The sequence below is a fragment of the Mus caroli genome, chromosome 1 (assembly GCF_900094665.2).
Source record: "Mus caroli chromosome 1, CAROLI_EIJ_v1.1, whole genome shotgun sequence".
Lineage (NCBI taxonomy): Eukaryota > Metazoa > Chordata > Mammalia > Rodentia > Muridae > Mus > Mus caroli.
The window spans coordinates 147,534,381-147,545,077 of NC_034570.1; the positions used below are offsets into that span (position 1 = coordinate 147,534,381).

The window sequence follows — 10,697 nt, forward strand, 5'->3', positions numbered from 1 at the left end:
TGTACATCCAGGAGAGTGTCCACACAAGCACACGCATGTACATCCAGGAGAGTGTCCACACAAGCACACGCATGTACATCTAGGAGAGTGTCCACACAAGCACACGCACACACAACTAAACTTAAAAAAACAAATCAAAACAAAGAAAAGTATGTATACCTTGACAAATTAAACTGAACAAAATTGCCCTATAAGAAAAGAACATTTCTCAAGCTGGAAAGTAAACTAAGTCATAACTTGTCATGTGACAAGTTTCATTTGTGAAGTTTGTCAAGTGTTTATGTCAACTGGTCCGTATCTTCTCACTCTTGAATGGGTGTTCTTCATAGAACAAAGTAATGGGTAGCAGCTTAGAAACGGTGTACAGATGACATTCGTGGGAACTAAAATAGAAGATGAGATTGGGATCGCTCTGCAGGAAGGGGAAGCGTTCACGTAAGCACATGTTCAACTAGGAGCCAACCTAAGTATCTCAGGTTGACACTTTAGTTTCTAAAATTAAGTAGACAGACATACAGGCCCAACCTAGAGCAAAGTTATTAAATAATATATGGCAAATCCTAAAATCACTCTACTGTACTCAAGAGTATAGTGCAAAAAAATTAGACAGGTATCTTTATACGACTACATATTTGGAGTGGGGGGAGGCCAACGAAACAAAGCCCAGAGGCTTAGGAATTTCCAAGAGCAAAAATAACTAGCATCTTAATTGCAAAATAAGATGAAGTCTGAGAAGTATACAGAAGAAAACAGGATGCTGTCATGTGGGTGAGGGGAGAGACAGTAAAATGCTGAGCAAGAGAGAGCAACAACAGGGCCTTCTCCTCAGGTAAAGTCAAAAGCATGTGATGGAAAAGTAAGACTCCAAGACACAAGCACATATAGAAGAAAGGGAGCCCGGGGGTCACTTGAGAATACAGAAAAGAAAATGGTTCTGGTATTTTCTACAAATCAACACCTTCATGTCAGAGTTTTGCCTTGTCTGCTTTAACCCAAAGGAATGGCAGTGCTTCAGGCCCCAGGACAGGGAGACAAGGGGCCATCTCCAACAGAAAACCTTTCCACGTTCTGCTCAGCAACTTCCCTTCCTTTTCTTTGTATACACAGAGGTTCATGAATGTAAACAACTTTATGCACACACAAACATATATGCACACATACAGAGCTTCAACTTCTGTACCATGTTTCCACTAAGAAACCATACAGAACAAAGATCCCTGACCTGGAAAGTACAGCACAAGGATTAATTTGTCATTCTTCTCACTCCTGACTACAATTCCCCTACAAGATAACTAATTATGGCATCTAATATAGAAAAGCAATTCAGTGAGAAGGCAATCACAGAATCAGTAAGTTTCTGAGTTAGTGAGTTTAGCAGGAGCATGCTAGAGAATACCATTAGACTGTGGATATCATAAATGAGTTCTTAGGACTGTAAGTCAGTTTCCACTCTAGGGCCCTTAGCTCTCAATTTTGAAGTAGGTGGACTAAAGTCATCACCAAAAGAAATAAGACTGAAATCTAAACATAGAAGATTAAGCACAGAAGAGCCTTCTTAGATCCAACAATCACCAATGCTCAGTCTAATGATCCCATGTAACAAAGGGTTATTAACGCGCCTATGGATCACCAAGACAAGGTTTTAAAAGCTCCTTTGTTCCTTCTTTCCCTCAAATTACATTCCTAAATATGGGTGGAGCTAAGCTATGATTGAAAAAAACCAAAACCCAAAAAAACCCAATGCAGTAATCATTAACTACACAGTGCTTTGGGTTACTTACGCCTTCAATCGGGTGTGAAATCCATCTCTCTCCCACCAGAGTGTGGGGCTCACGAAACCATGTCACCAGACAGAAAAACCTGATAAGGTTGAGCTGATTAAGGAACCCCAGCAATTCTCATAATTGAGAATGTGGGCATTTAAATCTATTCCAGACCTGTCTCCTGTCCTGGAGCATGTAACCACGACACCCCTTTAACATGACAACTGGCCATGTAGCACAGAGCCTAGAGTTCTCTATGCTAATAAGGTATACAGAGTTTAGCCAATAAGTTTACCTTCCTGGGCATCCCCTCCAACAAAAGGTATTTAATCTCTGGTCCACCCTGAGTACACTGTATGCATTCTTTTCCACCATGAATAAACAATTTGGACAAGCAAGGACTGTCTCCTCTATCAAGGGAAGCCTTCATCATAGAGCCACGTCTAAGTCTCCTGGAGAAGGCCCCTCACACTCCTGGTACTTACCCAGAGCTAAGCTGGATCACCCCAATACCCTTCACCCCAAGCTCATCTTAGGCATCTGGGTGCCCAGGAGTTTGAGAACTCCCAGCCTCAGTCCCAGCCTGTGCCATTTCTCACCCGGAGAAACACAGGCTGGGGCCATAACTTAGGCTATGTTTCAATGTCCCCTGTGCAGCATATCTGTGTGTCCCGTGAGCCTGAAGAAATACAGCCTAGCACCTCTGTATTTCGCCTCCCTGAGAGGCTCCATGACAACCTGGCGACAAGGCGAAATGCAGACCCACACCAGATATCCTAGGACATCCCACAATGCAATTAGTCAGGTTTTCTCTGTGACCTAAGACTGGTGCTCCCTCTGACAGGTGGATGTTTATATACCACCCTTTGAGTTCACCTTTTAGTCACTAACAAAGACTCAAAGGAGACACTGAAGTATCCCAAACAAATAACACACTTGTAATTATTCTCAGAAACTGCTCTCTTGAAGTCTACTGTAGGTAACTACATAAAAGGTAGAGAGGAGACAGGGAGGCGTGTATAAGAAACAAATGCTCATCATCTGATGAATCTCTCAACAGTCAAGCCAGCTTGTTTTGATGTATCTTAGGTATGTATTATCCACAGCATCCCCCATCTTCAATTTACATACAAATTTAAAAGTACAGCTTATTTGGGGGCCTCTTTTAACTCAAGATTCAACAAAGCATTATTCATATTTTGTTGAAAAATTATGATATTTAAGTAGTTTTTGGAACTTATTGTAAGCTATATAAGACAAATTCTTTTTGTTTTTTTTGTTGTTGTTGTTGTTTTGTTTTTTGAGACAGGGTTTCTCTTTATAGCCCTAGCTAGCTGTCCTGGAACTCACTCTGTAGACCAGGCTAGCCTTGAACTCAGAAATCCGCCTCCCTCTGCCTCCCAAGTGCTGGGATTAAAGGCGTGTGCCACCACCGCCCGGCTTAAGACAAATTCTTAATCAAATAATAAGTACAAAACTGCCATGTACTAAGCTAAATTTCCACACTTAAACAATTCATTTAGGCAAACAACAATACCAATAATTAATTGAAATCACTCCTCAGAATTCACTGTCTACTACCAAACAGCTTGGATCAATATCTTCAGGTAATATATTAAGCTTCACAACTAGTCATTGTTTGTTTCAGTCCTTAAAAGCATTACTAAAATAGCTAAAACATACCATTTACCACATGGAACACTTCTAAGTTATTGTTACACTCTACAGAAAACCTGAAGACAAAAGGCTAAGTTGTTATGAAAACCATTTCAGGCAATAAGGGAAATACTTCCTTACCTGATTATTTTCAGCTTAGAAATCTGACACATGCACTTTAAAAATTACTTTGCATTTCATAAAAATGACTTGTTCAGGAAGAGCAACAACTACAAATAACGAACACAATGACATCACTCACCTAAATAGGGAATGCAAGGAGTCATCTTTAAGCTGCTTATATAGTCTCTGAGTCTTTTGTAGTTATCTTCTTTACTCATTACATATTCTAATTTTTCAAAGGTAGTTTTGTCTTTTCGACTTAATAACTAAAAAGCAAACAGAAAAGCCTAAGTTATTACAAGTTCCATCTTACTGTAACAAAGATCTGAATGAAAACTGTATCTACTATAAATCTGGACTTTAATTTCAAAATGATACTTTCCTTAATTTTATTGTGATAGGACATAAATAAAACAGATTCAGACATATTTATCACTCCAAGTATTTATAAATTCACCTTTATACAAATGTCAATGAACTTACTAAGTGGTGAACTATAACACATTATTTATCTTTACTATTTTATGTAATTAAGCAATTTTGTTGTTTTTATCTAATTTAAAATAATTATATGTATACAGTTAGCTCAAATACCCAAATATTTTCATTGACTGCCTCCTCAAAAGTCATTCTTTCATAAGCACCAAGAAACCCTCAAGTTTGCTGTGTAAGTGACAACTTTTCTTGACAAGTCAAGCTGTAGCTGGTCTTAACAGGACCTGCCATCGTCCCATGGCCTTTTGCTTTTTTGTTTTGTCTTGTTTTGTTTTAACTTCTGGCAACAAATTTTCTTCTTGACCAGAACATTATCATAGGTAGGTATCATTATCACAAGATTGTTTCAAGTGGCCTGAAGAGACAATATGTAGAACATGTCCTTTGAGATTACTGCAAATGATCAAAGAAGATAAGAGACAAGCAATCTTAGTGCCCACAACCTAACTGAAATCTTCGGGATGTTTGTTTTGTTCTATTCTGTTATCATTCCAAAGACTGTGGGCAGCATTTTTCATTCTTTAAACCTCTGGAGATACTATTTTGTCACAACACAGTAAGACTTGACTTTTTATTATGTCTTAAAATACTGGCTCTTTGTGTACTATGCAAACACTTCACTAAGAAAATCCTCATCTAAGCCGGGCATGTTGGCGCACGCCTTTAATCCCAGCACTTGGGAGGCAGAAGCAGGCGGATTTCTGAGTTCGAGGCCAGCCTGGTCTACAGAGTGAGTTCCAGGTCAGCCAGGGCTACACAGAGAAACCCTGTCTCGAAAAACCAAAAAAGAAAAGAAAAGAAAAAAGAAAATAGAAAATTCTCCTGTAAGGTTAACAGAAGTTTGTGTATTTACTTAGAGGTGGTGAAAACTGAAAGTCAAGCACATGGCTAGCAAGTAAAAGAATGTACTAATGCTGTTTGTCTCTTAAGAGTTTCAAAGATTGGTTCTGATAATGGACCATACTGACACCTAATCCATTAGTATTTTCTGGACTATATGCAAATCGGTGGTCCATTTTCTTGATTGATGATTGATGTGGGTGGAGTGGAATGTGGCAGGAAGCCCTTAGTTGTCAAGAAACTAAGCCCCACAAGCTGGCAAGCAGCATTTCTCCACGGCCTCTGCTTCCGTGGCCGTCTCTAGATTTCCACCTTGGGTTCCCTCAGTAATGGAGTGTGACCTGAAAACTGTACGATGACGTAAACTCTTTCCTCCCCATGATTCTGGTCACGATGTTTTATCACAATAGTAAACACCCTAACACCAATTTATAATACTTTCCTTGTCCTGTGTCGGAGATCTATTTCTGGGTTCTGTTCAGATTTTCTTCTAGTATATAATATAATATAAAATTATTACCTATAGTTACTAGCCTTGTATCTTAAATCTCAAATATATTCTTTAAAACTAAACTTTGAATCTACCCACAGAACAACAAACATCTTCCTATTACCCTGAAAACTGTCTACTCTGTTGCTGCACGTTCAACCACAGTTCTACTTCTCCTTTCTCATATGGCTGCAACCATATTGTATGCAGAGTCCCTTTTCTGGCCAACTCACTCACCAACAGTTGGGACTTCTTATCTTTTTGGTAGCAAGCAGCCTAGCAAGTGAGGTGATTCCTCAATGTGGCTTGGATTTGCTCTGCCCTGAGGTGTAGTCTCTGAAAGCTCACCATCACCTTCTGGAAAGACTTAACACATAGACTTTGGGAGACATTTAGGATCTGCACCAGAACATATTTTGCCCAAAGGTTGGCGTCTACTCTATAATAATGAAGAAAAAAGTCTAGACAATGAGGATAAATATCTCTGAAACTCAAGGTGAATTCTTTTTTTTTCTTTTTTCTTTAATTTAATTTTATTTCATGTGCACTGGTGTTTTGCCTGATTGTGTACCTGTGTCAGAGTGCTGGATTCTCTGGAAGTGGAGTCACAAGTCTACACAGGTGTGAGCTGGCATATGGGTACTAGGAATTGAGCCCGGGTCCTCTGGAAGAGCAGACAGTGCTCCCAACCACTGAGCCATCTCTTGGGGCCTCAAGGTGAATTCTTAACTATGAGTCTTTTAAAATGTTAATCTTTTTTAGCAATATCACACTCTCTGATTTCAACTTTAACAAAACTGTAAGTCTTAAAAACCTTTCTCTTCTGCCGTCTGATCCTGAGTACCTACGCCTATAACAGTGCCAAGAAATGGTGCACCTTGACATGTCCTCTGCGACATTAATGCGTTAGCTGCAAACTCAGCCTCCTACAAAGTCTCAAGGCTTGGACAGAACACAGTCGGCTCTTTAGTGTAAAGTGAGCAGCCTCTCACTTCATCAGCTCACCTCCACCCTGGTCTTCTAAGCTCCAACCATAACTGCCTCACTAAGCTCTACCCTCAGGATTCTAAACTTTTTCTTGGGTGTTTCTCTACTCTTTCCAAACCCCTCACAAACTGATTCCACAGACTTTGTACCACACCAGCAGGTACAGAAAGTTACAGTGACAGTCCTGACTCTTGGGACCTCACTTAGATATCAGTTTTCTATACCTGTGAGCAACACTTTAGGTAAACCTTCTCACAAGGAAGGAAAGATTTAACTATGAGCCACTGCATTGGGTCTGTGATGAGGTAAAACATGACAGAGAACATGTAGCAAAGACAAACTGCTCACCTCGTGGTAATCTAGGGGTGTGTGTGTACATGAGAGACCATCTTAAATGATGTAACCTTCTTCTACTAGAAGGTGCCACTACTTCCTAAAAGACCGTACTATGTGGCCCTTGAAGACGACATGATCCTTCAGGAGACATTTAATGTTTTAGGCTAAGCCTGAAATATCCCCTTCCTGGTCTAATTTGTTTGAATGCCTGGTCTCCAGCTAGCAGGACTGTGTGGGGAGGCTGTGGAACCTTTGAAGCACAGGTCCTGGCCAGAAGTGAGTTGCTGGGAAGAAGGCAGGCTTGAAGTTTATGCTTGCTTCTGGGATTGACTTGACTTCCATGGCACAGGACAACCTTGAAACAGGAGTCTCAGCTGTGTACATCTGCAATCAGGTAACAATTCTATACCATAGATACTCCCCAGCTCTAACTATGAGCTAAACTTACCTTTCTCAAGTTATTTCAAAATCAGGTGTTGTCAGAGGAAAAAGTAACTATTGTAAGTGACAACTCTATCCTACTATCCAGTAACGCCCCATCTCCCCTCTCCCAGGTTCTGGCCACCACTGTTCTAAAATCTCTAAGAATCTGACCCCTCCAGGCAGCTTAGATGACTGGAATCCTCCTTTTACATCTGTCCATTTCACAGAGTGCGCCTGTAAGGCTCACCCATGCTATCACAGGTGCTGTTTCCTTTCTAGGATGAAGAAGCTGCACTCTGTGGATCACCGTCTCCCACCATTCATCTACTTACAGATGACTAAGTTGTTTCTACTTTTTGGCTGCTGAAAACATTTATGAAAAAAAATATGTTTATATCTTCGCTCTTAATTCTTTTGAGCATATGTCTATAAGCAGAACTACTGGAGTACAAGGTAATTTTATTTAATTTTTAGGGGAGTTTTCATTGTTTTCAATAACTTCTTTTTTAAAAAATAAAGCTTCCTCTATAGATAAGCAAATTAACCTAAATAATTATCCTCCTCCATTCCTTGTAGGAAAAATTTATCTTTTTCTTATTTTCTTATGGCAGCTAAGTGCCCCATGTTAAACAAGAACAGTGAAAACAGGCATCCTTTCCTTTAATATTAATTAACTTAATATTAATTTGGAGACAATGCTCTAAATAGTTTACTTAGTAATAGGATATTAATTAGCTTTTTGACATGTTCCTTTAATAAATTAAAAAACTCCAAACAGACTAAATGTGATCTAAATGGGTAGGAAGCATTCCCATCGTACATTATACCTCTAACTTCAGATGCAATACCTACTCTACCCAAACCTTCTATCAATAGCTACTGCAACTCAGAGGCCTTCACAAAGCCCCCACCCTTAGCTTTCCCCATCCACCTCAGCACACATCCTTTCCTTGATTATAAACCTTGCAATCTGAGCCTGAGAGGGGCTTGGATCTAACTCTGGTCTCACATCTCTCCAAGCTGTTTTCTCCCCTAGCCCTCAACACCTATGATGTTTCAGCGCTAATTCACTGTCCAATGGACTTTATGTGATGGGGTCTGGGGGGCTGTTTCCATACAATGGCTGATATCCAGAGTTCCTGAACACTTGTAATGCGATTAGTATTGCTGAGGTAGAGGAATTAGTTTTAATGATGTAAAATTAATAACCACCCATGGCTACTACATTAGACAGAGAGCACTGTGAAGTGATCCTTTATGTTACTGTTATTTATGACCTGCAAGGAACTTCCCCTTAGATCTTTAGAAATTTAGAAGCTGAGGGAAAGGGGGGCCAGGAACCATTTCTCTTATCATTAAGTCTTTCTGGTCACGTTCTTCATGTGTGAGAACTCTCTTCTCTTCTCTTTCTGTTCTCCCATCTCCAGCCACTTTTACATGCCACCCTGTCATCTAAGACACAGCATGAGCTTTTCTGGGACTTCTGTGGTCCCTCCCACTGTTCATCATTCCCCGCCTTTTTTGTTTGGCTCAATTTCCTAAGCTTTCAATAAAGCAACCCTGATATTCTCTTTCCCCTCCTGTGCTACCCTAGAGAGTCCTGTGTTTAAGTTGCACAAACACAACTTGAAAGCCTCGAGTTTAGTTAAATACAATTCTCACTCACACTGAGCCTGAGCCTAGAAAGTACATGACAGTTCTCACTTCAAATCCATGACCAGTAACCTTCTGTCAGCCTCCCGAGACACCATGCTCTCATGCCCAGGTGCAGGGACGCTCCTTCCTTCTTCAAACTCCAAAAGCTTTCTTTCAATATTCTCAACTTAAGACTTTGGTTCAAAGAATCACAGCAGCCAGAGGAACTTCTATAGACTTCCACCATCCAATCTACCAGTTCACCTGCATCTGTACAAATACACCCTCTTCCTGCCTATTAGCATGGTAACAAACTCCTGAAACACTACAGTGCTGACGACTTCCTTTTCAGACCAAGTGAATCATTCTTTATTTTCACCTTCTCCCCAACTCCACTTCATCATTTCGACCAGCACAAAACTTGAAGGTCATGGATCCCATCTCCAAAATCAAAACCATTGTGCCACAAACCTTTAGCTTCCTATTTCTCTCCAGCTACTGCCGGGTCTATAGCAGACTCACTCAAAGGCAGGGTCTATACTTACTGACCTAGTCCTCAGCCACACTCTCAAATCCAATCAGTCTGTCATCCACTACCACACCAATACCACTCCTGCCAACTGTCAGATCCAATGCCATGCTGAACGTTCTCCCTGCGCTCAGCCTATTAAAATGCTTTCCCATAGCACATGCTTCTCATGTCCATGACTTCTTCCCTCCACTATCTCAGGGGTCGAGTAATGCAAAGCTGACAGCACCCAGCTAAGCAATAACCTCTTCCCACAGTACTAAAGACAATGCTGCCCTATTTCCCTCCTCATCCTATTTTATTCTGATAATTTGTTACTATACAACTTATCTATTGCAGTTCCTCTCTCTCCAGAAGACTATCAGCTGTGTAAGAATGGGATCTATATTCACTGGAATGAAATTCTTTTAAAGTTTATTAAGTTCACTATGGGTTAGTAGAGCTGTTACCAAATAAAAAAAGCTGTTTTTACAGAACTACCTGAGGGCTAACAAAAATATTTTCAAGGAAAATAACAACTTGAAGAGAATATATCCCACTTGTAAATCACAATATAATCAAAGTATAATTCCTTGGACTTTAAAGACAGAACTCTTTTTTATTTTTTAAGTGGATAAATTTTAATATATTCAGTATCATAAACAAGTGACAAAGGTATAGGAGGACAAACTTGAAGAAATGAGTGGTTTGTCACAAAGTAATAGGAAGAACACAGTGTCATGTCTAAGAGACCATGAGCATATCAAAAGTCTCAAAAAGTTGGGCTTGTTTTTACTTTTCTTTTTTCCCCTACATTTTTTTATTAGATATTTTCTTCATTTACATTTCAAATGCTATCCCAAAAGTCCCCTATACCCTCCCCCCACCCTGCTCCCCTACCCACCCACTCCCACTTCTTGACCCTAGCATTCCCTTGTACTGGGGCATATAAAGTTTGCTAGACAAAGGGGCCTGTCTTCCCCCTCTTCTGCTACATATGCAGCGAGAGATAGGAGCTCTGGGGGTACTGATTAGTTCATATTGTTGTTCCACCTATAGGGTTGCAGACCGCTTCAGCTCTTGAGTATTTTCTCTAGCTCCTATATTGGGGGCCCTATGTTCCATCCTATAGATGACTGCGAGCATCCACTTCTGTATTTGCCTGGTAGTGGCAAAGCCTCACAGAAGACAGCTATATCAGGATCCGTTCAGCAAAATCTTGCTGGCATATGCAATAGTGTCTGCATTTGGTGGCTGATTATGGGATGGACCCCCGGATGGGGCAGTCTCTAGATGGTCCATCCTTTCGTCTTAGCTCCAAACTTTGTCTCTGCAACTCCTTCCATGGATATTTTATTCCATATTCTAGGGAGGAATGAAGCATCCATGCATTGGTCTTCCTTCTTGATTTTCTTGTGGTTTGGAAGTTGTATCTTGGGTA

The 10,697-nt window shown here is 40.4% G+C and overlaps 1 protein-coding gene across 6 annotated transcripts in view; it reads right to left on the bottom strand.

The window, feature by feature from the left end:
• The window catches only part of Ralgps2 (Ral GEF with PH domain and SH3 binding motif 2), a 136,565-nt gene that overhangs the window by 63,341 nt on the left and 62,527 nt on the right, over positions 1-10,697 (bottom strand). For all 6 annotated transcript variants that reach the window (XR_003836002.1, XM_021173203.1, XM_021173192.1 and 3 more), the window contains one exon: positions 3,682-3,808. Coding sequence is in view for 5 of the 6 variants with exons in the window: in XM_021173203.1 (XP_021028862.1) it covers positions 3,682-3,808 (127 nt within the window). In the remaining variant the exon portion in view is untranslated. The remainder of the gene's footprint in view (positions 1-3,681; positions 3,809-10,697) is intronic.